The following is a 27,952-nucleotide window of genomic DNA, read 5'->3' as shown; positions in this document are numbered from 1 at the left end:
CAGGAATTGTGCTGCATTAAAGCCATACAATTTATTGCATAAAGAAAGCTATACTTGCCCCAGTGCCCCACAGAGAATGTAGCTATATAGGTTTCTCCAGAGGCCCATGGAGACATTAGCTTGCCCAGCACTAGCCAGTAGCAAATTAAGCATCTCGGATTCCCGTGATTTGTTGTCATGGAGAGGAATGATCCAAGTTTGAGTTTTTTGCAGCTCAGCTGCATAAGCCTTGACAAAAATAAGAGGACCATTGGGGGTCCTAAGGCTGCTGGCCCAGTGACATCTCATGGGATGCAGCATGGAGGTGTGCACCACTCATCACCGGCTGGATTCTGCAGAGCCAGGAGGATGCCCTCGCCCCTGGCTTTCTTGACCTGTACCTGACCCAAACAATATGTGTCCCAGGTATGACTGAAACATCAGGACTGACTTTCCAGTATGTAGGAGAATGGTACATCCAATGATTTCAGACTGCGTTCACAGAAGCATAGTTTCCAGAAGGAAAGAGATGATCTACGTCCCGCAGTATTTTGCCCTGGTCAGACATCTAGAGTATTTTGTTTAGTTCTGGGTAACACATTTGAGGAAGGATACTGACAACCTAAGACTCATCACCAGTTCTGCCAGCTTAGTAGCATTGGTGAGATAAGAGAGAGAGAGAACACGGCCCTCTTTCCAGGGCCTTATTAGTACAAAGAAATGGAATGTCTAAAGAGGGAAACAATAGTCCTACTGCTTTATGGTATGTCAGACCCCAGATGGAGTATTTTGCTCAGTGCCATTTTTTAGAGGGAGTAATGGCAACTGGCATACATCCAAATAGCAAAAAAGAAGCCAAGGGACTGGACCGTGCCATGAGCATTGGGGGTGGGGGCCTTTATTCTGGAAAAGACTTAGGGGGAACATATTAACCATCTTCAAGTATTTGATAGGGCATCATATGAAAGAAGGATTAGGTTTGTTCTGCTTGGTCCCAGAATTAGGGCCAATGAGTGGAAATTAAAATGGAGCTAATTCAGGCTCAGTTTGAGGAAAAAATTTCTTAACCATCAGAGTTGTACTAGGAGTTGGCTGCTTAAGAAAACAGTGATTTTTTCATTACAGGAGATCTTTAAACAAAGGCTGTTTGACTATCTTGTGAGCATGTCTAATGGAGATTTTTATCCATGAGTGATATTGGCTAGATGGCCTCTGGTGTCCTTGTCAACTTTGAAATTCTATGTTTCTAGGAACTACATCATAAACTTCCAGTCCCTATTAAGACAACACATTCATTTTTACAAAGCTCCAATTGTTAGGAAGGTCTTCCTTATCTTAGACTAAAATTTCCACCCCACCCCTTGTTCCAACTTCTGCTTGATTAAGGACATTCTGAAAGAGAAGCTCAGAAAAAGCCTTGAGCAAAGGCTAAATAGTGATGGAACATATGGCTCTTGCTATGAAAGGATTATACTTATTTAGATATATAGATAAGAATTATTTTGCCTCTTTTTCGGGGACCATAGATCATGGTATCATCTTTTCTCCCTCAAAAACCAGGAACTCTCAATCAAGCTTAGAACAAAACTCAAGTCATTTTTGTGTCTTGTTTTTTGCTCTAATTTACTTCTACAGTCTCTTCCCACCTCTTCCTTCTTCCCTGGACAGTATTACTATTATTTTTGCTGAGGCAATTGGGGTTAAGTGACTTGCCCAGGGTCACACAGCCAGGAAGTATTAAGTGTCTGAGGCCACATTTGAACTCAGGTCCTCCTGACTTCTAGCTGCCCCATTCCTTGGAGATTATTGATGAAGCAGAAAAGAAAATCTCCATGAATACAACCCAACTCCAATGAAGCCAATCACGTTTGGTCTTCTATGTAAATAACTATGGGGCTGCAGAAATTCACTTGCTTTGGTGAGACAAACTCAGCTTGGATCCCAGGATCCTAGAGCAGAGAACAGATTTTACAAGCTTCATAGTTCCCCTCCACTCCCCCTCCCACTGCCCAACATGGCATTTTCCCTTAGCACAGATGAGTTAACTGAGGTCCTAGACAATGGTAGAGATGGGAAGGCAACCAATGGGGAGAGTCTGATGCTCCTTTTCCCCAGCCATAAAGACCATCAGCTGTCTCCTCTAGAGAGTATCAGGAGACCCTCCGTCCCTGGTAATATATTAGCGGTACCCTAATAAACCTGGAGAAGAATGCTCCCTATGATTAGAGAACATATATTCTGAAAGGGCATAGAGATAGCTACATTATAGGGGGGGGGAAATCAACTCCTGCTTAGTGATTAATACATATTAGTATATGATTCTGTATCACACTGCTGGTGAGTGTTTCATAGCTGGTGCTTTAAGAGAAACACTCTGCTGACCTTGTGTTATTGTGTAGACTGCATATGTGCTGGAAGCTGCACCATTCTACCTATACCGTATTAATCGAATAATCTTATTATTCATAAAATCAGAGAGGTGCGGGTGGGAAGAATCCACGCAAAAGCCATCGCTGAGGGCTATTTTCAATACCTCCTCCACAAACACTTGGAAGCTGTTAATCTGCTTGTTGGCTGGTACCACCCACAGTCTTTTTAAATTCTGCTTCGTGTATTCTTCTTCGGGTAAGCCGTCCACGCTGGCCACCCAATCCAAAGTGAGGTGGTTTGGGTCTTGTAAGTAGCTGGAGATGGAAGACAGGTTGCCATTGAAGCAGTAGAAGAGCTTGGAACCCAAGAGCTTCAAGAAAAGGCTGGATGTGCTGAAGATGTTGGCGTTGAAGACCTCCATGTCTGAAGAGGACAAGCTGTAGATCTGCGGTGCTTCCCGGACCGTGAAGTGGATGTTCTGCACGTGCTTGTTCAGGGTAATATTAAGCATGGCATTCTTCTCGGCCTTGGACAGCTCCACCTCTTTTTCCTGAAGTGCTTCAATCAGAGGCTGCACTTGGTAGAAGTCGGCTTCCCTCCGGAGCAGCCCCATCTCTTGGAAATCCTCAGGAAGGTCCAGGTGGGAGGTTCTCAAGAAGTTCAGGATGTAGCGAAAAACCTTGCCGTCTCGGTCAATGAAGCAGTTGCCTTGGCTGTCTTTCTTGGTGGGCATCTTCCCACTGAACATGGCTCCCAGCATGGAATTGGGAAAACTGGTCAAGGTCGACAGGGAGGTAGTATACAGCTTTCCTCCAACGTTCAGAGTGATGGGGTCGGACATGGTGAAAGGCTAGGATGTTGAGAAAATACCTAGAGAAGGAACATTAATGAATCCATAAGCATTTATAAAGTGCTCACCATGCACACAATGCACTATCATCTCTATATTCAGAACTTTGAGTTCTTTTTTTTTTTTTTGCCCATAATTTTTTTTATTAAAGCTTTTTATTTTTCAAAACATATGCATGGATAATTCTTCAATATTAACCCTTGCAAAAGCTTGTGTTCCAATTTTCCCTCCCTTCCCTCACCCTCTCCTCTAGATGGCAAGTAGTTCAATATATGTTAAACATGGTAGAAATATATGTTAAATCCAATATATGTATACATATTTATACAATTATCTTGCTGCACAAAAAAAATCAGATCAAGAAGGAAAAGATGAGAAAGAAAATAAAATGCAAGCAAACAACAACAAAAATGCTATGTTGTGATCCACACTCAGTCCCCATAGTCCTCTCTCTGGGTGGAGATGGTTCTCTTCATCACAAGATCATTGGAACTGATCTGAATCATTTCATTGTTGAAGAGAGCCATGTCAATCAGAATTGATCATCCTACATTCTTGTTGTTAACATGTACAATGATCTCCTGATTCTGCTCATTTCACTCAGCATCAAAACTTTGAATTCTTTTGGCTTTAATTTTAAATCCATAAGACTATGTGGATAACATTTCAATGAAGAAATATTTGTTGAATGAAAAAATGTGTGAATCAGATTTAATGATTAAAATCCCCTGAATTCCATTTCTCTCTGAACAAAGCTGCTATTAAATTATCTAATAGGTCCTTATTCAAACTATATCCAGTTCCCCCAAATATATTTCCTGATACTTTCAACTCCAAGAGGCCACTTCCTTGGAAAAAATTCAAATAAAACAATCTTCAAATAAGACAATCTTTGCTGTTAATAGGGAACACTTCTAGCAGATTAAAGGCAGCTAGGTGGCACAGTAGAATTCTGGGCTTAGAGTCAAAGACCCGAATTCAAATCTGACCTCCTATAGTTACTAGCTGTGTGACTTCATCTCTGTCTACCTCAATTTTCTCTACTCTAAATGGAGGAAATAATAGTACTTACCTATCAGAATTGAAATAAATGCTTATTGCCTTTCTCCCTGATTAGGGAAATGCAAAGTTAAACAGTCATTGTTCTCTCTGGAACTTACAGTCCAATAGGGGGACTGTCTACTAAATCTCATTTCCATTTCTTCTTTTTCCACAGAACTTTCAATCATTAGAGCTAGCAGGGGCCTTTAAATTATAAAGGTAGAACTAGAAGGGACTTTTGAAATATTAGAACTAAAAAGAACATGAGAATAAAAATACTGGAATATTTAATACAGAATATTGAAACATGGAGAATACTAGAACTCAGGACATAGAATATCAGAGCTAGAAGGGCTTTTAGGAGGACCTTCCAGGGGATCAGGCTAGGGCTCTTTTAGCTCTGACCTTTTATTTTCTGTTTTCTAAAAAATTATGTTCTAATATTTAATCTTAGGGAAATGGCATAATTTTTTCTTTTTCTTTCTTTTTTTAAAAAAAATTAATAGTATTCTATTTTTCCAATTACAGGTAAAGATAGTTTTCAACATTCATTTTTGTAAGATCTTTAATTCTAAATTTTTTGTCCTTTTCTTCCTCCTACCCAAGACAACAAGCAATCTAAGTTATGCATGCATAATCATTTTCAACGTAGTTATGTTGTGAAAGAAAATCAGAACAAAAGGAAAAGACCATGAGAAAGAAAAAAACAAATAAAAAAAGGTGAAAATACTATGCTTCAATCCACATTCAATCTCCATAGTTCTCTATCCCGAGTCAATTGGAACTGTCTTGGATTGCTGTACTGCTGAGAAAAGCTAAGTCTACCATAGTTGATCATCAGATAATTTTGCTGTGTACAATGTTCTCTTGGGTATGCTCACTTCACTAAGTATCAGTTCATGTAAGTCTTTCCAGGCTTTTCTAAAATCATCCTGCTCATCATTTCTTATGGATTAATAATATTCCATTATTTTCATATATACCTTAACTTCTTCAGCCATTCCTCAATTGGTGTGCATCCACTCAATTTACAATTCTTTGCTATCACAAAAAAAGCTGCTATAAACATTTTTTTTTTACATATTGGTCCTTTCCTCTCTTTTATGATCAACCTGGGATACAGATCCAGTAATGGTACTGCTGGATTAACGGGTGTTCACAGTTTTATGGTTGTTCATAATTTCTAATTCTTGTTCCCTACTAAAATTTTCAAAGTAGTCTTTTTTTTTTTTTTTTTTTTTTTTTTGGTAGGCTGCCCCAGATTCCCTGTATTGTTTTACATCCATTTCCCTCTCCCCAGCCCTGATCCAAGAACTTATAAAAAATAGTAGCTAAGAGCTGAACCATGGCTATCTCATCATATAGAGATTGGGCCACCTATCTAGCAACAAGTCATCCTAAAGTCTTAGTCTCAGATAAACATTTTCACACTAAAAGGGTCACAAGGAATCACCTATTTTACCACTCTTCTCCACCTCCAACCTGGCACAAATAACTCCTACAACATTCTTTACGTTGTAGTTATCCAGCTTCTTTCTGAATTCCTAAGTCCTAGTTTCCTCATTGCTAAACTGAGGGAGTTGGACTAGATCAGATCTTAAACTTTTTCCACTTGTGACCTATTTTCACCCAATAAATTTTTATGTGACCCCAGATATAAATCAAACATTTGCTGATAATCATAATTTTGTGATCCTCACATTCAATTACAAGACCCCAAATGGGGTCATGAACCACAGTTTAAGAAACTGGATTAGATGATTATTCATGCCCCTTTCAGATCTAAATCAATGACCTTATGACCAGTGGCAATGAACTCACTATTCCAGAACTCTAGTTCTGTCATGAGCTGTAACCCAAGCCAATTAATTTCACTCCAGAAATTTAATTTCCTAATTTGTGAGATGGGATAAAATATCTGCAATGCCTATTTCACATAGCTCCTCTGAAAGAAGTATTTTATAAAACTTAAAAGTGCTACAAAAATAGGAATCATTATTATTAACAATATTGATAATTATTATTTTTATTTACTGAGTTTTTATGTGCTCAGCACTTGGACCTCCAAAAGGATCAGGGAGAAACCAAAGTGGATCCTCAGGAGGAAATATTGACAAAGGAGAAAGGGGAAATTGAGGCACAGAGTGAATTTGCTTTCCTGTGATCATATAGCTTTTAAGTGTTAGAGCTGGAGTTTAACCACAGCACCCAAGTACTTACTGTTGCTTGTCCTTCCCTTGTTAGCTCTGTAATGAGGTTAATTCACACCGGGGAGAAGGAGCTCTCCCTTGTTTCCAGTACCAAGAAGAAGGCAGCTGAATGATTCTCTGGGGAACTGGCAATCGGGGAGATCTTGTCCTCTCAGGGCCTGTGCCTCTGTCTAACACTGTATCCACCTTTATTCCCAAAGCCAGCTGCTCAGTCCAGCTCCTGACAGCATGGATGCCAAAGGTTGACCAGAGTTACCTCTCTCGCCTTCTTGTGGGGTTTTAGAGGGGAACCCGGCAGAGCCACCAAGGAGTGTGACTCAATGCCAAGTAGCTAGGGCCTCTTTTCCTATACTTTTGGGCAGAGCTCATGTTGGGTTAAACTGGTTGAACTGGGTCTTCCTGCTTACATGGTATAACCCCTAAGGGCAGGGACTCCCTCTGTGAAACTGTTTGAAGGTGTTCTCATTTGTAAAAATTTAATGGAAATGCACAGATGATACAAATGAAAGTTTAAACAATAACAACTCCTATCTTTCTAGTGCTCTATGGTTGACAAAGCACTGTCTTAATAATAATGATAAATAGGGGCAGCTACCTGGCATAGTAGATAGGGTACCAGGCCTGGAGGTAGGAGGACCTGAGTTTAAATCTGGCTTCAGATACTTATTAGCTGTGTGATGCTGGAAAGGAAGGAAGGAAGGAAGGAAGGAAGGAAGGAAGGAAGGAAGGAAGGAAGGAAGGAAGGAAGGAAGGAAGGAAGGAAGGAAGGAAGGAAGGAAGGAAGGAAGGAAGGAAGGGAGGGAGGGAGGGAGGGAGGGAGGGAAGGAAGGAAGAGAGGAAGGGAAGGAAGGAAGGAAGGAAGGGAGAAAGAGAAAGAGAGAGAGAAAGAAAGGAAGAAAGAAAGAAAAGAAAGAAATCAAATGTGGTGGAGTAAGGTAAGACTCCAGGTCCTAAAAATGCAAACTAAAAATTAGAGTAAAAGTGATTTACTCAAAAATCTTAATGAAGTTTTAAGCTTTAACTTAAAACTTAAATTTTTAATAGTTTGGACACTTTGTAGAGTGTTTTTATATATGGTCTCATCTGAATCTTATAACAACACTATGAAGTAAGTGCTTATCCCCATTTTATAGATGAGGAAATTAAGGGAAAGACAAAGTAAGTATTTATCTCCAAAGTAATAAATGCTGGAGATGAAATTTGGACCCATATCTTTCTGCAGTATTCTGTTTACCATACCACCCTGGAAGGCAGGCCATAATTCTTTCCTCACTATCCCCATGTTTTAGAAAAGCTGTAAAATTGGCATTCCATGAAATTCAGTGACCTACATGCAGTTACCTACCTAAAAACCATCCAGGATAAGGATTCCAATTCTGATCTTTTGAATTCCTCACCCTTCCTTTCCAATGACCACCCCCTTCTACACTTATCTGGAAAGAAACTGAAGCCCCAAGAGATTAGGATGACTTTGAAACATGTAACTGTAGAATGTGGAAGGATCTTTAGAAGTCATTGAGTCTAACACACTACTGATAGTCAACAATCAACAAACATTCGTGCTTTACAGGGTTGCCTTTATGCAACCTATAATCATATATACCTATATAAAACCTCATATATGATATATAAGGAGTATGGACATTATTACTGCCATTTTATAAATGGGAAAACTAGGCTGAAAGGGGTGAAGTGGCTTCTCCAAGGTCACAGGGCTATTAAAAGGCCTAAAGTCCATTTGACTCCATAGCTAGTGTTCTTCCCAACCCCATGTGTCACAGGACATGGTATGGATAGAGAAGGAACTCTATTAATACTTGATAAATGGAGATATAGATGCTCTTCAAGCTCTCCTGCCAAGTGCTATAAGCCAGTCAGTATCTATAAGTATATTATGCAGCAAGAAGAGGCCTTAAGACCAAGGCCCGGAATAGTGAGGCTAGAAGACAAGGGAGCGAGGAAATTATTTGCTCAAGTTATTGATTGATTTTTTGTAAGGGAGAGGGACATGGGTGGGATCTGTGATTATACTGACCTAGAGAACTCCAGGAAGAGAAAACTCCTTTTTCCTATGTATGTTGGCCCCTTCTCTAAACCTTATAACTTTGGAGTTTCCTAAGGCCTGAGAGATTAATAGACTTGCCCAATTCCACAGCCTACATATATCATAGACAGCACTTGAATCCAGCTCTTTCTAGCTTCAAGGCCAGCTCTCTCTCCAGTGTTCCAGGGCTACCTTGCTCCTCAGTGGATACAAACCATGAAAATCTGAGATGATGAAATCTACAGAACAAAGAACTTTAGAACGGGAAGGGCTGAGTCCCATCTCCTTACCTCAGAGAGGAAGTAACTGAGACAGTGACACCAAATCCAATGCTTTTCTTGAAATACCACGTAGCCCCTGTGGAAGCTGCGTTGGCTGAGTCTGTCTAAATGCCCTCTCCCCTGGTAGATGACCCCGAGCTGGGCGACCTTGTTGGCCCAGCTCTCTGTTCCTAGTCTGCCAGTCCTGCTGTGACTTCATCAGCCATGACCTTTGGCATCAGGAATGGGAAAAAGTCAAGCAAAGAAATGACTGAGACTTTGTCAAGTGACAAAACTTTAGAAGGAAGTTCAGATGCAATAGTTTTTCCCTTCTGTGTTTAAGAAAATACTATATATAGTGTGTGTACACACAACACACAGACAAGCATACAAATGCACATATATGAATATATACGCATGCAATATCTACAGGTATATTGTAAATAAGCAGATTTGCACACAAAGGTACTGTGCATACAGAATATACATCATGCACATACATGCACACTAACATTTATGTTTTGCACTATATATTTACATATATACAATTTATAATGTAATACATACATAAATGCATGGACAGTGTGCATATATACACACATATCTATATAATAACATATATTTGTATATATATATATATACATTAAAATGTATGTATATATGCAGACATGTATATATATACAGACATGTGATGCTTCTAGCTCTTCCCTCTGGGTCCAGGAAGAATAAATCTAATTTCTTTTCTCCATAACAGCCCCACAAATATGTGAAGACACATAGCATGGCCCTTTGGAGGCTTTTCTTCTCTAAAATCAATGTCCCCCTTCCTTGAAATGCTCTGTATATTTAATGATTTCCTGTTCACTCATCAGGGCAAACTCAAGTTTGTTAATGTCCTTCCTAAAATGTGTTGCCAAGGACTGAACATAGCATACAAAATATTGTATAACTGGGGTATAGTACAGGGGCCTATGGGCATGTTGGTACATGTTTAACAAGCAGCTCTCAAAAATATATACACATACAAAGCATTTTACAGTTTAAACTGCCTTATTAACATTTTCTCTATCACTTTCTTATATCTAGACAAGCAGTAAAATAATAAATCAAACCTTGAATTATTGTATTTGCTGATGTCTGAGTTTTAAATACTAATATCAAAAATTTAATACTTTGCTTTCTGGTTCAGGCTGATTCAGACTGGCTCCACATGTGCTCCTTTAATGTCACATTAGCTTTTTTGGCTGCTACAACACACTATTGACACATATTAAGTTTGCATTCCACTGAAATCTCCAGATCTCTTATAGGAACCATCATGTAATTGTTAATTTCTGCCTTCTGTCTTTGTGTTATTGATTTTTTGAATCCAGATATGATCTTACATTTACCTTTATAAAATTAGAACTCCTTAATTAGGCCCATCTTTCTATAAATTCTTTTGTATTCTATCATCTAATACCTTAGTAATACTTTCCAGGTTTGGAGGTCATCTACAAATTTAATAAGTATTCCATTTCTGCCTTTATTTATCTCAGGCTTCCCAGTTCCATCTACCACTCTTTCCATCACACCAAATTATGTCTCTAATTCTTCTTTTTTGGTTCCGTAACTATGGGTCAAGCTCTATTGCTATTTTTCACAGAATTAAACAAAGTTAAATGACCCAGGTCATTTAGGTCATCTAGAAAGTCCTGAAACCAAGATGAGAGTTGAAGTCTCCTGATTCTTACTTCCTCCCCACTAGACTCAGTATACAAATGCATATTAATAATTCATGTGTTTAAAAAGCTTTTAAAAATCATGACTTGGTTCAGCAATCTTTTGGGGGAGTCAGGAGATTCCAAGTTTCCTGAGTCTTGTATGTTTTTGGAGGGAAAGAAGAAGGGAGAAAGGCTGATGACTTTGTACAACTCTGCCTCTCCAATTCACTTGAAAAGTTAAGATATCATCTCATGAGTGACAATTCTGGGAAGATGGTGGAGTAGGTTGGTGGATTTTAAGCTCTCTGGATTTTCTCTACAAATCAAATAAATTTGTGCTTCAGGATAAACATAGATTGGTAAAAAGTCAAGAGGAATTGGCCCAGAACATGGGTCAACCTGAGATAAACCTGAGAAGATCAGAAGAAAGACCCTGGGCTGGTAATTAACCCATATGAAGAGCAAACCCCTCCAGGATAGCTCAGCAAAAACACCAAGTGAGAAACTTGGGACTGGCTGGGTGTGGCTGGTGCCTCAGCAGGAACTACAGAAACTTTCACCTCCTGGAGTTGGGATATGAATCCTGGAAGCCTGAGAGAATCTCAACTGAATAGGAACACCAGGTCCATCTGTGCCACAGAGCCATGGCCCAAGCTGAGAAGGAACCAGCACCTGGTGAGTGCAGTGGCAGTGGGGCAAGGATGCTGCTGGCTACGGGCACTTGCTGGAAGATGGAGCTCTTGGTTTAGGGTGCCAGGTCAAAGAGAAGAGCTGAAGTGAAGCCAGAAGTTCCATTCTCCTACCCAGGATTAGAGATGCTTACACTAATACCTTTTATTAAAAAAAAATGAACCAGCAAAGGAGAAAGAACCCCACTATAGAAATATACTATGGGAACAGGGAAGACTGAGGTTCATTTTCAGAGGAGGACACTGAAATAAAAAAAAAGTTTCCACCCCAAAGAGTAACATGAAATGGTTCCCTGCCCATAGAGAATTTATAGAAGAACTCCAAAAAGAATTTAAAAATCAAATGAGAGACACTGAGGCAAAACAAAATAAATAAAAACCATCCAAGAAAATTATGAAAAATAATTAACCAACTAGAAAAGGAGATACAGACTCTCAAGGACAAAAATAATTCTTTGAAAATTAAAATTGGGCAAGACAAAAAATAACTCTTTGAAAATTAGAATCAGGCAAGGGGAAGCTATGAGAGACCAAGAAATGATAAAACAGATTATAAAGAATGAAAAAATAGAACAGAATGTGAACTATCATATAAGAAAAATGACAGATCTGGAGAACAGATAAAGAAGAGAAAATATAAGAATAATTGGACTGCCCGAAAATTGTGACCAAAAAAAAGGACCTTGGACACAAGAAATAGTACAATGAAACTGTCTTGAAGTGATAGAACATGAGGGGAAAGTGGAAATAGAAAAAAATCCATGGATCACCACCTCAATGAAATCCTTTGTGGAAAATACATAGGAACATTATTGCCAAATTTCAAAACCCCCAGATCAAAGAGAAATTTTTCAAGAAACAAGGAAAAAACAATTCAAATGTGCTGGAGCTACAATTAGAATTGTACAGGACTTATCAGCAGTTGCAATAAAAGACTACAGGTCCTAGAATCATATCTATCAACAATCAAAAGAACTAAGCCTGTAGCCAAAAACAGCATATCCAATAAAATTATCTATAATATTGAATGAGAAAAAAATGGACATTCAATGAACTTGCAGATTTTCAGGACTTTCTATCAACAAAACCCAAACTTAATAGAATATATAAGAGTCAATATCAAAGATCAATTTCAAGAAACTCAAGATGGATAAATTGTTTATTTTTTTTAAAATTTGGGAAATAAATACCATATATTTAAGATTGACATCAACAATAGGGCAGCTCAAAAGAAAGATTGGGGCAGAGTTAAGATAAAAATAGTAATTATGTTATACAAATGAGGTACAGAGGAACAATAGACACAAAAGCATTGGAGGGTAGGGAAGGAAGGCTCTAAATCCTGCAATCTCTCTTGTTCTGTCTGCCTGTCTTATTGACTTGTACATTCCATTGGTATCAGCAGCCAAGAAGTGCCAGATGACACTAAATAGTGTCAGAGTGCTAGGCCTGGAGTCAGAAGACTTGCGTTCAAATCCAGTCTCACACATAGACTGTGTAATGTTAAGCAAGCCACTTAACTTCTGCTTACCTCAGTTTTCTCATCTGTAAAATGGAGATAATACTAACACTTTCCTCCAATTATTGTTGTGAAGGTCAAATGAGATATTTATAAAGTAATTAGCACAGTGCCTGGCACACTGTAGGTATTCAATAAATATTTGTCCCCTTCTTCTTAAAAGTGATTAGATTAGATGATTGAAAAGACCTCTGGCCCATTAAGGTGACTGGGATGGATCAAGCAATCTATAAACATTTATTAAGCACTTACTATATAGCAGGCTTAAATACTGGGATTATCAAAAAAAAAAAAAAAACAAAAACAAAAGGTAAGAGACAGTCTCTTCCCTCAAAAACCTTATAATCTAATGGGGAAACAGATAAACAAATACATACAAAGTATACTATATACAGGATAAAGGGGAAACAATTAATAGGGAAGGATTGGGGTTTTCAAGATGGGCTAAGAGCCCAGATGTAAGACAAGTAGATCCTAGAAGACTTGGGAACAAAAGATGAAAGGTGCAGGATAGGAGACTGAAGCTTGACGTGGAAAGCAATTTCCTATGAAAAATGAAAATGGGAGGTAGTGAATTCCCTATCACTGGATAGTTCAGAGCTTGTTGGGATGTTGATTAGATAAGGGGTAGCTTGGATGACCATTACAGCTCCTTCCTACGGTTTATTCCAGCCTTTGCCTATTACATCTGTGGGAGAGGATCTCTCAGCCTCTGCTTGAACACTTCTGGTGACAGGGAGCTCATTTTTTCCCACTCCATCTCAGGTTATTTGTGACTGATCAGAGCTCCCTTACATGAAGCTTTAATCTGCCCCTTTGTACCTGACCCAGAGTTGCAACTCCTTTGTCCAAGGAGCCTCTCTTGTAACTGAGCAGATAAGCTCTGTGATCAGTGGAATAAAAGCCAGCACCAATGTCATACACCTGTTCCTAAAATACCTGTTTTCCCACTTCCTTTGTGGGTGTTTGGGATTGAGAGAGCCTCCATAGGGTAGCATGCTGCTAATCCCTCTCTTCCCACCCCAGCCCTCGGTTTTGAACAGCAGCAGCATCACAGCTGTTCCCTTCTGGGCAGAATTTCAGAAGGGGATGCTGGAAGGCAGGTGATGGCATCGTTGGCATGGACCACAGCTTCCTATGTGACACGTGTGCACGAGACTGCTGGGTGAGCGAGCTAATATGGCCTTAAGTTTCGGCTCTGGCACTAAGCCTGGTAGCTAGCTCTCTTCCCCCCATGTCTTGTCTCATCTGACAAATTCTACCTTACCAATCCTGGGGTTGTGAGGGAAGCACTTCCCAGACTTTAAAGTCCCATAGAAATGTGGTTATTTATTATTCATGAATCTGGATTTCAGCTGGCTGCAAAGAATGGAATTTGGAGGGCTTCTGCCTTCTCTGTGAAGGCTTGAGGGTGCCCTCTCCTTGGCACATTCAATGCTCTCAATGACTTTGAGTATCTTACAATTGACAAGAGGACACAGGCAGATGTAACCAGCAAGATGGCAAAAGAGTTGTCTCCTACAAACTTCTGTCATGTCCCAGACCCCAAAAGAAAGAAATTATATGCTAAACATAGTGTAATTACAACAAAATGCCATAAGCCTACAGAACCCCTAAAAGGAAGGAATTATTTGCCAAATATAGAGTAATTATAGCAAAATACCATAAACCTACAGAACCCAGACAAAGCAAAAAAAAAAATCCTCATGGATCAACATCAATAATGTTTAATATTACAGCTCTCATTCAGTCCCGTCTCTGAAGAAATGGCTCATACAGTGATCCTTTCACAGCAATGATTCTTCATAAACTGCCTCTGACACTGCAACCACAAAACAGGTGACAGATACTGATTGTGTCCAGTCACTCAAAGGGAAGAAGGAGGGGAAATTGGAAACTGCAGCATAATAATAAACATGCTACAGGGTGATTGGAGGTATAGGGTTAGAGGAAAACAAAGATCTGGTCTGAGGAAAATGAGACCAGAAACCCAGGAAGTCAGTCTTTTCCTCCAGATTGCAATTGTTTGCCCTTTGTTCTCAAAGAAGGCCACAACATTAAGGGGATGACGCAGAGTCTGGGCTGGACAGTCACCAGCTCTATTTTCTCCTCCACAGCCATATGGGTCCAATGGCAAGATATAGATTAGGACAACAGGACATGGCTCTGGAAGCAATAGGATATCTTGGCTGGGTTATTCAGAGAAAGACTGATATATTATCCAATGTGAAGAGGTTGAGATCATTCATTAATAGCCAAGTCTAAGGAGTTTGTGGCTAAAGAGTGAGTAAGATTTCCAAAGACGAATGATAGGGAATAAAAATTCAGTCCATAAGCAGATAACCAATAGAGGATTATAAAGACAGAACAAAGAATAAGTAGAACCTCAAAAAGAAATAAAAGCTAATTAAACAAATGTCCTAATATTAGGAAAAATGAACCAGTATTAGCAGAGGAAAGTGAGAATCCTCTCCTCAGAGAAAACAAATTTTTAAATAGTTCAAAAGACCAATAAAACTCTTAGAATAAGAAATCAAAACTTGTTCAGAAATATAATTTATACTTTAACATATTTCACATGTAATGGTCAACCTGCCATCTGGGGGAGGTGGGGGAAGGAGGGGAAAAATTGGAACAAAAGGTTTGGCAATTGTCAGTGCTGTAAAATTACCCATGCATATATATTGTAAATAAAAAGCTATAATAAAAAAAACAACTCAGAAATAGTAGAGCAGGAAAAGATGAACACATGATGGAAAAACTATCCAAAAAAAGTAGAAGCTTTGAGAGAGAGAACAATACATTTGAACACAAAAATTTGAAAAGAACACACACACAAAAACCCTTAAAAAAAAGTTTAGGAAAATTTAAGCCAAAGGCAACAAAAGTAAACAAAGATTCTATTTAAGCCAAAAACATCTGAGTTTGAAGATAGGGTACACCAAGATAATTTAAGATTAAAAATCTTTCAGAAGAATATAACAGATAAAAAAAATTTGAATACCACAATACAGGAAATAATTCTAAAAACTATCCAGAATTTCTGAATATACAACAGTAATCAATAGAATTCACAGCACCACCAGAAAAAATTTTGTTCTTCAAACTTCAAATCTTAATCGAACAATTTCAGTAACAAGAAACAGTTAGTGTCTGAGGCTGGATTTGAACTCAGAAAGATTCATCCGTACTCTTATCTAGCATTCTATTCAATGTGCCATCTAGCTGCCCCAAACTGTGTCTAATAAACAGCAAAAAAGAATATATATTAAACAAAAAGGAGCCACTTAGGGCATTCTTACAAAAAATAAGCAAACAAACAAATAAGAAGCTAAACAGATTAGGTGACTTGCAAATACCCCAAACAATTGAAGCACATGAAAAGGAAAAGAAACAGGATTAATAAGATTAAATAGACAAATGAATTATCTCAGGTTTTATAAGTTATCATTTTTTTAAAAGAAGAAAATAGATCTATGGGGTAAAGAAAAATACAAGGAGGAATCATGCAGGGATAAAGAGGACCTAAGAACTAAAGATCTAAGGGAGATTTAAGGAAGTGTGAGAAGCAAAAGTGAAATTGAATTAATATATGAAAATTCTTGATCTTTTTCTTATGATCGAATCAGTAACTTTATAGTGGGAATAAGAGTGGGAAGTTGTACAAATGGGGGGGGGGAGAAGGGTAAGAGAGAATTGATGTACCCTTACAGTCTGAAGATGAAATGGGAAGAGGTAACTCCTTCAGTCTCTCAAAAAGGGGAGAATTTAGGGTTGGATTGGAAGATAGATTAGAAAAGGAGATAAGAGCAATGGAAGACAGTAGAAAGAAATCTATAAAGGCACTCAGGACCCAGAGTGGTTAAGAGGAACCAAATTCAGGTTAGAAACCTAATGTTAAGAATGGAGTCATCATCATGGTAAGGGTAGGGGAAAGACAGGACCTCATGATTTATGACATAGAACAGCTTCCCAAAATAGAGGCTGATATTGAAGACCTAATTCTCATGTAAAATTGCCTCCAAAGAGAGCTGTAGAGTTCCAGAATGTCAGGGATAAAATGAACTTTAGGACATAGAAGGAGAAAGCTATAAGGTAGTTGGCACATAAACTATTAGGACAAAGAGTATAGACAGACAGTGCATTGGTTAGAGTTCAGTTTTGGAGCTGTAAGGCTAGATTTCCCATCTTGGTTTGTCACTGTCTGTGTGATCTTAGGCAAGCGAACACATAACCTCCTTGGACCTTCAGTCCTCATTTATAAAATAAGGGAATGAAATCTGAAGGCCTCTAAGGACCTCCCAGCGCTAAAACTATGTGTAAGAACAGAAAGTTAGAACGCAAAGGATCATTTAACCAAATGCAAGAATCACAAGGCACTCTAGAATGTAGACTGCTCACAGGAAACAAAAAATCTTAAAACAGAATGTCTGAGCTAGAATAAACTTTAGAAAAAGGAATTATCAGAGCACAAAGGGGCCTTGGAAGAGAGAATTAGAACAGAAAGGGACCATGGAACATAGACTGTGAGCTGGAAAGACCTTGGAACATAAAGAGCCCAGCACAGTCATCTCCATTTCTCACCAGATTGTAATTCAAACTACTTGATCATGTTGTCCACCCTCCCCCACTCCGCTCCTTCTCAGTTTCTTTTTGTGTGTTCTTTCCCTATTAGAATGTAACTCCATGGGAACAAGGACTGTCTTTTCGCTTAAATTTTTATTCTCAACTGGATATAACACAGTGCCTCGCACACAGTAGTTGCTGTATAAATACTAATTTTCTCCCCTTGCTCCCAACTTCTTTCCAGCACAGTGCCTGGCATTAATGCCATATCAATGCTTATTCTCACCCCTTACCCTCAAGCACAATGCCTGGCACATAATAGATGCTGCATAAATCCTTATTTTCTCCCCTTATTTCCCCCCTCCCCTCAACTTCTCCCAAGCACAGTGCCTGACATTAATGTATATAAATACTTACTTCCACCCTTCATTCCCCTCACAGTGTCTGGCACATAGTAAGCATCATATAAATACTTGCTGATTAACTAGAAAAGTCCAAAGAACATAGAATATTAGAGCTAGAAGGGATCTTAAAACACAGAACATTTGAATTTGGAAGGAATCTCAAAACAAAGAAGATGCTGCTCTTAATGTTGGAATAAACCTCAGAACAGAGAATGTTAGAATTGGAGGGAAATTTTAATGATCACCTCTTGTGTGTGTGTGTGTGTGTGTGTGTGTGTGTGTGTGTGTGTGTGTGTGTGTGTGATGGACACCCTTGACAGTCTGGTAAAGCCTGTGGACTTCTCTCAGAGTATTGTTTTTAATGTCATAAAATGAGACACACAAGGTTACCATGGAAACCAATTATACTGAAATACAGTTATCCAAGGGGAAAAAAAAAAAACAAAAAACCCAGATCCAACCAAAACCCACCAAAAAACAAAACCTATTACATGGCTCTCAAGCTGAGAACCCTTGATCTAGTTTAACTCTGTCAGTTTACAGAGAGGAAAACTGAGGGTTAGGGTGATAGGGACATACCCGTGAATCATATATTCCATTTTTGGCAAAGTGTAACCTAACAGCAATTGCAGGCTGATGGATCTTTGTATGCAGTTCTCCATTAAGCTTCCCTAGGCTATGAGGAACATAATCCACTTGCTAATAACAAATAATAATAATAAAAGAAATATCCTTGATTAACACCATTCCAAGGTCTAGCCATTTATCTCCTGAATGTTGTGAAATTCTTCAAGCAAAAATAACCTAATTTCATTAAAAGAAACAAAGCAGCAATGTTATATAATATAAGTGAGATATGATTGTCAGAGTGTGGGATATGGACTAAAATTCTGCCTTTCACTCACTATCTGTGCAATTGTGGCCAAGGCCCTTGACTTTTCTGAATCTAACTTTCCTTACCTATAAAATGGAAAAAAGGAAACAAACATTTATTAAGCACCAACAAAATGCCAGACACTGTCCTATTTATTATCTCATTTGATCCTCACAATAACTTATTGAGGTGGTGCTATTATTATCCCCTTTTTTACAGAGGAAGAAACTGAGGCAGACAGTGAAGTGATTTTGTTCCAGTTCATATAGCTTGTGTCTGAACTCAAGTCTTCCTAATTCTAGGTCCAGAACTCCATCCAATGCACTACCTTTGACAGAGGTAATAATATCTGTATTACTGACCTCACAGGCTTGTTTTGAAACTTAAATGAGTTAATGTATACAAGGCCATCCATGTCAGTTATTATACCAGAAATCCTATACCCTAAAATAGTTGTTCTCAAAGTGTGATCCATGAAAGAGCCATCTGCATCCAGAGAGAGAATTATGGATTTTGAATATGGATCAAAGCACAGTATTTTCACCTTTTTGTTGTTTTTGTCATTTGTTTGCTTGGTTTGTTTCTTATGTTTTTTTCCCCTTTTTGATGTATTTTTCTTGCCTGGTATGATAAATGTGGAAATATATTTAGAAGAATTGCACATGTTTAACTCATATTAAATTGCTCACTGTATAGGGGTAGGGAAAGTAGGAAGATAGGGAGAAAAATTTTGAGCACAAGGTTTTGCAAAGGCAAATGATGAAAATTATCTTTGCATGTATTTGGAAAAAAATACTACTAAAAATAATAAAAAAGAAAAATTTTGGTCCATGGGCCCCAAGGTGTTGTTGCTGTCCTTTCAGAGGGTCCCCCAATTTTAATATTACTTTCATAATGATACTAAGACATTGTTGCATATTAAAATATTCCTCCTCTTTCCAACAACACATTTAATTGTGTGAGGTCATATTTTCTTCACGTATTTTAATCAAAGTGACATAACATTAAATAAAGAATTTGAGCTGAGAATTCAGCTGTCTTCTATTACACCAAACACTAAAGAGATTTGCAAATATGTGTAAAACACATATTTTTTCATTAATTTTTTGTTTTGAAAAATAGCTATTTTCACAAAAATATATTGTTTATATTTACATGTAATAATCCCTTCTAGCTCTAAATTTATGGTCCCAATAACCTATTGGTTCACAGACTCTCAAAATCAGAAGGGAAGGAGGCGTTATGATACAGTGAGAAGGGAAGAGGTTAGCTGTAGAATCAGAGAATCTGGTTTCAAATCCCATCACTGACATTTCTTACTTATATAAGCTTAAGCAAGACACATAACTTTACTGTGAGCTCTGTTTTTCTCAGGGATATGTGTGTGTGTGTGTGTGTGTGTGTGTGTGTGTGTGTGTGTGTGTGTGTGTGTGTTTGTAGGAGTGGTCTCTTCCTCTAGAATTTATAATTTTGAGAAGCCATTTAACCCAACACAAATCAAAGTTGAGGGGAGTGATGTTTGGTATGGAGAGATAGATTTGACTAAGTGATGCAATAGGTAGAACACTGGGCCTTCAGGAATTACTACCAATTGTATGACTCTGGGAAAATCACTTAACCCCTCCCTAAAACTGGAGAAGGAAATGCAAGTCATTCAGTATCTTTGCCAAGAAAACTCTATAGACAGTATGGTCCTCATAGAGCTGGCCACAACTGAACAAAATACCATAATGGGAATCATCTCTGCAGCATCATTATCATCATGTACATTTGTACATTGCATTAAGGCTTGCTAAGTGTTTTACAAATACCTCATTTTATCCCACAACAATCTTAGGGGACAGGATTCCTATTATCCCCATTTTAAAGATGAAAGAACTGAGACCAAAGGAGGTTAACTGATTTGCCCAATGTCACAGTGGTAGTTAAGTATCTGAGGCTATATTTGAACTTGGGTCTTCCTAGCCCAGCACTCTGTGTACTATGGCATTATTTAGTTGCCTTTCCAACAAGTGGTCATCCAGCTTCCATTTGAACACCAGCAGTAATTTTAAAAATTCATTATTTCCTGAATCAATCCATTCTACTTTTAGATTGTTCTAATTGTTAGCTAGGTGGTACAGTGGATAGAATGCTCAGCCTGGAGCCAGGAAGCCCTAAGTTCAAAACTAACCTTGGATACTTATTAGCTATGTAACCCCAGGCAAGTCATTTAACCGTATTTGCCTTAATATCCTCATCTGTAAAATGAGCTGGAGAAGGAAATGGCAGACCATTCCATAATCTTTCCCAAGAAAATCCCAAATGGGATCACGAAGAGTCAGCTACCACCATAGTGCTTTAAGGTTTGCAAAATACTTTGTATAACATAGTATAGCATATAAAGCATATACTTTGTTATCTCAATTGATCTACTGTATACAAACTCTGGTCTTCCCACCTGTAAAAGGGAGCTAACAACAGTGTGCATTATTACCCTCACAAGGCTCATCATGAGAAAAATAAAACCCTTGTAAAGAGCTATAGAAACAGGAATGATGAAAACAATGGACCCTATGGGAGAATACCACAGAAACCACCTAGTCTCTGCCAGCTTGCTACCACAGACCCTCCAGGGAGTAGACAGGAAGGAGAGGGAGCCCACCCACTGCCTGGGTGGCTGTCTGTCTCGGGCAGACCTTGGAGGGCAGCCAAGGCCCAGATGTGCATTCAGGAAATGGGGATGATAATTTCATTGGGTGCTCTGTTTCCTGGATTTTCAAGCAGTCAACTTGGCACTACTCTTCCTGAAATTTAATGCCAATGAGTAGGGCAATGATTAGTGCAGCGTTGTCTCGTTCAATGGAAGGGTTCCAACTGGGTGAGGAGAGGCAGAACCACCTAAGCTACACCCACCAAGAACCTGGGCCAATTTCCTACAGTCTGAGAACTGGAGAGGATTGACATAGTCCAGCTTTCCACAGGAAAGAAAAGCCCAAAATATAGCATGGCATAGTAATGGACTTATAGTCAGGGTTCAAATACTGCCATAGACTTGGTTCTGTGATTCTAGGCAAGTCATTCTGTCTACCTCAATTTCTTTAACTACAAAATGAGAATAATAGCATCCAGGATGATTGTGAAGATCAAATGAGGTAATAGTGTATATACTATACATTAAACAGTGTGTTTTACAAACCTTAAAGTACCATAGCTGCTTATTATTATTATTATTACTGTTGTTAGCTATTATTGAGTTAGTGGTAGGGAGGGCTTGACTCCAAGTGTTGTGTTCTTTCTGTGTTCTTGCCTCATAGCCACCAACCTATATTGGCTCATATCTCTACCCAAAGGCCCACTCTTCAGTGACAGCCAAACCAGGTGAAATCTAGAATGATTTAACTATAGACCTGCTATAGATACCTGCAAAGCTAGGAGGCTGGTTTCAATGCCTAATAATGACCCATGAAGTTCTGGGACTCTTGGATTCTATAAGTTAGCATCAATGGTCCCCATTCATCTGGGGATTCCAGCTTGCCCTGGAAGAGCACTGACACTAAATGCTTTGGCATCTTAGAGAGCCAAGGCTTCACACACAAACAAGGGCTCTCATTGCATCCAGGGCCATCTCCAATCTATATCTAGGCACTGAACCCAGATGGAAGGAAAAATGAGGCAGGTGACCTTGCACGGCTTTCTCTCCCTTAAATCCAATTCATTTGCACGTCATGGCATCTAGTCCCTGATGTTATGATGCTCCTCAAGAATGAAGGACAGACGATTCTTTTAGTACAGCAAAATAACTATTTGGACATGTATCCATATATTGTATTTAACTTATACTTTAACATATTTAACATGTATCAATCAACCTGCCATCTGGAGGAAGGGGTGGGGGGAAAAGAGGAGAAAAGGTGGAACAAAAGGTTTTGCAATTGTTGATGCTGAAAAATTACCTATGCATAAAATTTTTGTAAAAAGAAAAATAAATATAAAAAAAAAAAGAATGAAGGACAGACAACAACTACTACTCCTAGCCCTGGTTCTGACCTCGAGTTTTACAACTATTGATCACTTTTCTAGCTTCCAGTCTCGCCTCTCTCTACTCCAGTCTCCATCCAACTTCCTAATTGATATTCCTAAAGTACAGGCTCAACTATGTCACTCTTTGGCTCAAGAAGCTGTAGTGGCTCCTAACTGACCCCAAAATGAAATGGGAAACTCCTTTGTTTTGCAATCATTTCCCTTTTACTCCTAAGCTCTATGAGTACCAAGACCAAATCTTCCTTCCCTGATCAATAGTCCCCTAAGTGGGGTATATTTACCAATTACCAAGTATCTTGATATAAGATACTTGATGGCTGGGGTTGTTTCATTTTTGTCTTTATACAGGCATCACCTACCAGCCTGGCACATGGTAGTTTCTTAATAAGTGCTGGTTACATAATAGGTGCTTATTAATACTTATTAATTGATCTTCCAATTGTAAATGTACAAGCCTACGAAATAATCCTATAATTCTCATTGTTCATGCTACTTCTTTCTCTTATAGTATATACAGCCTTGTGTTGCTGTATATTCATATATGAAAACATGTATGTTACCTTCTTCACTATCTTGTGATTATCTATATATGGATGTGTTATTAGGACTTGACTCTTAGAATAAGAATTCCTTCATTTTTGTCTATGTATTTCCTGAGCCTGGTATATTGTAGGTGTGCATAGGTACTTGTTGATTGGTTAGATTGCTTTCAAATAGTCTGTAGGACTCTACAAAAGCTGGTATCATATCTTCATCAGCTCTGAGCACAAGCTCCTACCTGTTGAGAGTACTCAGGAAATATTTGTTGCTCAAGTTTATACAATCAGGAGGGAAGAGTGGGAACACAGGCGGTAAAGGGCCTTTGAAGACCAATCTATTCCAGTCCCCACTAATTTTACAGGTGAGCAAACAGGCCCAAAGAGGTGATTTGACCAAAAGCTCACAGCGAATTAGAGGAAGTTCTGAGACCAGAACTCAGATTCCTTGATTCAAGATCAGGATTTTTTTTTCCCACTCTACCTTGTTGTTACTCCTTTTTGGCCATATAGGGAAAAAAATTACAAAATTTTTGAGCTAGAAGGGAGCTTCAGAGCAGCTGTGGTTCAGAGGATAGAGTGCCAGGCCTGAAGTCAGTAAGACCAGCATTCAAAGCCAATGTTGGGCATTTCCTTGCTGGACAAGTCACTTAACCTGTTGACAAAATGGATCCATTGGAATAGGAAATGGCAAATCATGCCAGGATCTTAAGAAAACCATAAATGGGATCACAAAGAAATTACTGAATGACAGAAAGGTGCTTAATATATAGAATGTTAGAGCTGGACAAGACCTTGGAACACAGAATGTTTGAGCTGGAAAAGACCATAGAACACAAAATATAAGAGCTGGGAGGGACCTTAGATCATGGAATGTTAGAGTTGGAGGGGGGGGGAACCTTAGAGCATAGAATGTCTGAGTTTGGAGATCTCAGGACATAGAATTTCCGACTGGGGAAGTTCTTCGGAGCATAGAATGTCAGAGATAATGGGAGGGACCTCAGAGCATGGAATGTCAGAGCTAGGTTAATACTTAACACAGAATGTTAGATCTGGGAGGGATTTTAAAGCATAAAATGTCTGAGCTGAGAGGGACTCAGAGCACAGAATATCGGAGATAGTGGGAGGAACCTCAAATTGTGGAGTGTTAGAGCTGGGACAATTCTCGGAACATAGAATGTCAGAGTGGAAGGGGCCTTAGAGCTAGAAAGGGATTTGGAACAAAAAATCAGAAATGAAGGCGACTTTAAAACATAAAAGGTCCGAGCTAAAAGGGGCTGTAGAAATCAGTTAGTCCACCCTTTCTCATTTTATAAGAGGAAGCTGAGGCAATTTGACTAAGATTTTGCTGCCAGAGTCAGGAACTCCTTGTATCCCCTACCTCTTCCAAGTTTGGTTCCAAAAGTTTGCAAATCTGGAAGGAAACCAGACTTAAGGGGTGGAGGAGTTTGCTCAAGGCCAGCAAGGCCCTTCAGAAGAATTGAGCCCTTAGAGCTGGCAAAAGGATACAGTACCCTTAGTGTTCGGCTCTGTCCGAATCTTCAGCCCAGTCACTCCCTGATTGCAGGAGTGCGCTTTACTTCCTCAACAAATTAAAAACAAATTAAATCAAAGAATTCCAGAGTCATAGAGAAGGCAGGAATTCCAGAAATCATTTAGTCTGATTTGTACCTGAACAGAAATTTCTGTTTTTAGAACATCTCTGACAGTCATTTTCTTGAATTCCATTTGAGATCTGCTTCAGTAGATTAGAGCTGTCAGAGCTGTAATTAGCAATTTTTGAACCTATGGAGTAGAGATTCACCTGAAATGTGGCCATGAAGGTATGACAAGATTTCTAAGCTATTGATGGAGGTAGAAGCCTCTCCGAGAAAACAATTGTTATTCATGGTTCTGTATTCTGAGCTAAGAGCAACAAATCTAATCCTTAATGATACCCATTTAAGAACTTAAGATAGTCACTGTTAGTCTTCTCCTCTTGCACATTCCTATATCTTTCAAGTGATCCTCGTATGTCAGGGTTTCTGTTTCCTTTATCAACTTTGTAATCTTCTCTTATAAATATCTTTCTAAAATATCCTAGGGCCCTGAATGGAATGGAGAACTCCACATGGGGTTTGCTTAGGACAGAGAACTGCAGGGTTATCACTGCCTTTGTTCTGATAACTCTGCTTCTCAATTTAGTCTACAGTGGATGGCATTAAAGCTTATTTTGGCTTCTGAGTCATCCTCTTAACTCATGCTGCATTTTAAATTTGCTAAAACTCTTAGAACTTTTTCACACAAATGTCTACTGTACCTAATTGACTTTTTGGATACAAGTGCAGGATTTTACATTTATCTCTACTGAGTTTTATCTGTCTAGTCAATGTAGATTATTCTTTATCTTGAGGGTAGTTTTGTTATAGTGTCACAGTGCTTGCTTCAACAGCACATATACTATAGATAGTGTCACAAATTTAGAGTTGGAAGTCCATAATGATCATCCAGTGTATTAGCTATACTTCTAAGTCATATATCACTTGCAAATTTTGTATATAACATCTATACCTTCACCTAGGCCACTGATATAAATGTTAAATAGCACAGAATTTACAATAAATCCCTGGAGTAATTGCATTGTGAGAGACATCCTTCCAATGAAACATTGATTCATTAATCAGCCTTAGTGACTGATCATTTAACTAGTTTTGGATTCACCAAAGCTATCATCTAGTCCACATTTTTCCACTTGTATACATGGATATGAAGCCTTGCAGAAATCTGGATATATCACAGTTATGATATTCCTCCAACCTACACTATTTACCCCATGTAATTTATCAAAAAAGAAATGAAATTAGAGACACAACTCTTCCTCAATGAAGTCATATTAGCCCTTAGTGATTGCTATTTCCCTTTCTAAATACTCGCAAATCATCCCTTTAATAATTCATTCTAAATTTTGCCAGGAATCAAAGTCAAGTTGCCTGACCTGTACTTGAGAGAAGTGAACATCTTAGCATTTTTGAAATCTAGGACTACATTTATTGATCTCCAATACTGTTGTTCTCCCGTTTTTCATATTCAAAGACCACAGCCAGCCATCATATTCATTCATTCATCATAGTCATCACAGTCATTCAGTTTACATGAATCTAAGTGGTCTCTACTATGAAACATGAGGATCAATCTGTTTAGGGAAAAGATAGGCAGAACTTTCCCCTATATTTCAGCCAGTATTTCTTTTTAGTCAGCTGTGGTACAGAGGCAAATCATGCATGAACAATGGACCAAGAGTTATATTCAAATCTCAGCTCCACCATTCATCAACTAGATGAAATTGGTAAGATCACAAATTTTAATAGCTTTCTCAGCTGCAAAATGAATATGATAATAACTATCTACCTAAAAAGTATTAATTTAACTGTTGGTACTCTAAATGGAAATTTTTTTTTCCAATGAGCTATCAGAAGATATGAGGAAATTGTAAGTAAAGGGAAGGATGACTGATAGGTTTTTCTTCAGAGAGATAAAGAAACTAATTTTACTGGATTCTCAAAGTTAATAAAAAACATAATTTCATGAGATATTTGGTCATCTTACTTTTGCAGGGCTGATAACAATTGTAAACAAACCATTGTGGGCAGTAGCACTATGAAAATAACTGTATCTTATGTGTTTAAGATCCATACCAAAGGAAGAAGAAATAAAGAAATGATGAAAAACTCAGACTCCTCAAAACCAAGTAAAATCATCTTGAATGATTTCTTCAACCTGATAGGAAAGGTTTGAAAATATAGTTCAGGAAAAAAACCAAATATGTCAATAACTTATAGATGCCTAGGACATGAGACATAATATCACAAATGCTAATTAATTATGACTGAAGAGCAAAATCAATACCAAACAAGAAGAAAAATTACATTAGCATATATAATTACTACAGTAATTTATTCAAACAAGTTGCTAGCTGTGATAAAAAGAGAATGGATAAAAGTAAAGCCCTGATTATCATTATTTCTTAGAGAGTGTAGATCTGTCAGAACAATGCGGCCAGTGAGTCTAAAAGGTTTTATACCTGGTTTTCCTTGTTAAACAAAGATGTTACTTGAATAGCATTATAGAGGAAGATGGCTCAAAATTATAACTATAGTAATGTCTCATAAAACAGAAAGGATAGGAAAAATGAAACTAAAGCAAGTTTGACACTAGGCTCCAAAAAATCAAAACATCCAAAAGCATTTATAAGTGAAACTAAAAGGACAACAATTCCAAAGTGGAACAGATTTGGCTGTGATTCTATAGCTATTTTTATCAATGATGACAATGGAAATACCATATTTTGAATTATACTTCAGTACCCAATGCTATCTGGGGAAATAGAAATGTCACTTAAGAAAATCAGGAGGGAAAAGAGACTTTTGTTTGTTGTTTACTTGTTTCTCAGACATGTTCAACTCTTCATGATCCTTTTTGGAGTTTTCTTGGCAAAGATACCAGAGTAGTTTGCAATTTCCTTCTTTAGGTCATTTTTTTTAGTTGTTGTTAAATCATTTCAGTCATGTCTGGCTCTCTATGACCTCATTTAGGGTATTCTTGGCAGAACAACTGGAGTGGCTTGCCATTTCCTTCTTTAGATCAATTTATAGATGAGGAAATAAGATAAACAGGATTAAGTATCACATAGCTAGTAAGTGTCTAAGGCTGGATTTGAACTCAGAATGATGAGTCTTCTTGACTTCACATTCAGCACTCTATCCACTAAACTATCTAGCTGCCCCAGGAAGAAAGACTAGATATAGCCAATGATTCAGAAGCGAAATATGTTTGGAAGCAATACAATTTAAAGGCACTCAGGGATCAATTTTCAAGGTATCTGGAAGGGAAAATTTTTTAAAATGG

At 38.2% G+C, this 27,952-nt stretch overlaps 1 protein-coding gene across 2 annotated transcripts in view; it reads right to left on the bottom strand.

The window, feature by feature from the left end:
• Nucleotides 1-6: 6 nt before the first annotated feature.
• The window catches only part of KCTD21 (potassium channel tetramerization domain containing 21), a 35,194-nt gene continuing 7,248 nt past the window's right edge, over nucleotides 7-27,952 (bottom strand). For both annotated transcript variants that reach the window (XM_074303971.1, XM_074303972.1), the window contains exon 2: nucleotides 7-3,219. In XM_074303971.1, the coding sequence (XP_074160072.1) occupies nucleotides 2,408-3,190 (783 nt within the window). In that variant the 5' untranslated portion in view covers nucleotides 3,191-3,219 and the 3' untranslated portion in view covers nucleotides 7-2,407. The remainder of the gene's footprint in view (nucleotides 3,220-27,952) is intronic.

Source organism: Sminthopsis crassicaudata, chromosome 3 (assembly GCF_048593235.1).
Source record: "Sminthopsis crassicaudata isolate SCR6 chromosome 3, ASM4859323v1, whole genome shotgun sequence".
NCBI classification, from domain to species: domain Eukaryota; kingdom Metazoa; phylum Chordata; class Mammalia; order Dasyuromorphia; family Dasyuridae; genus Sminthopsis; species Sminthopsis crassicaudata.
This window is presented reverse-complemented; position numbering and strand designations above follow the sequence as displayed.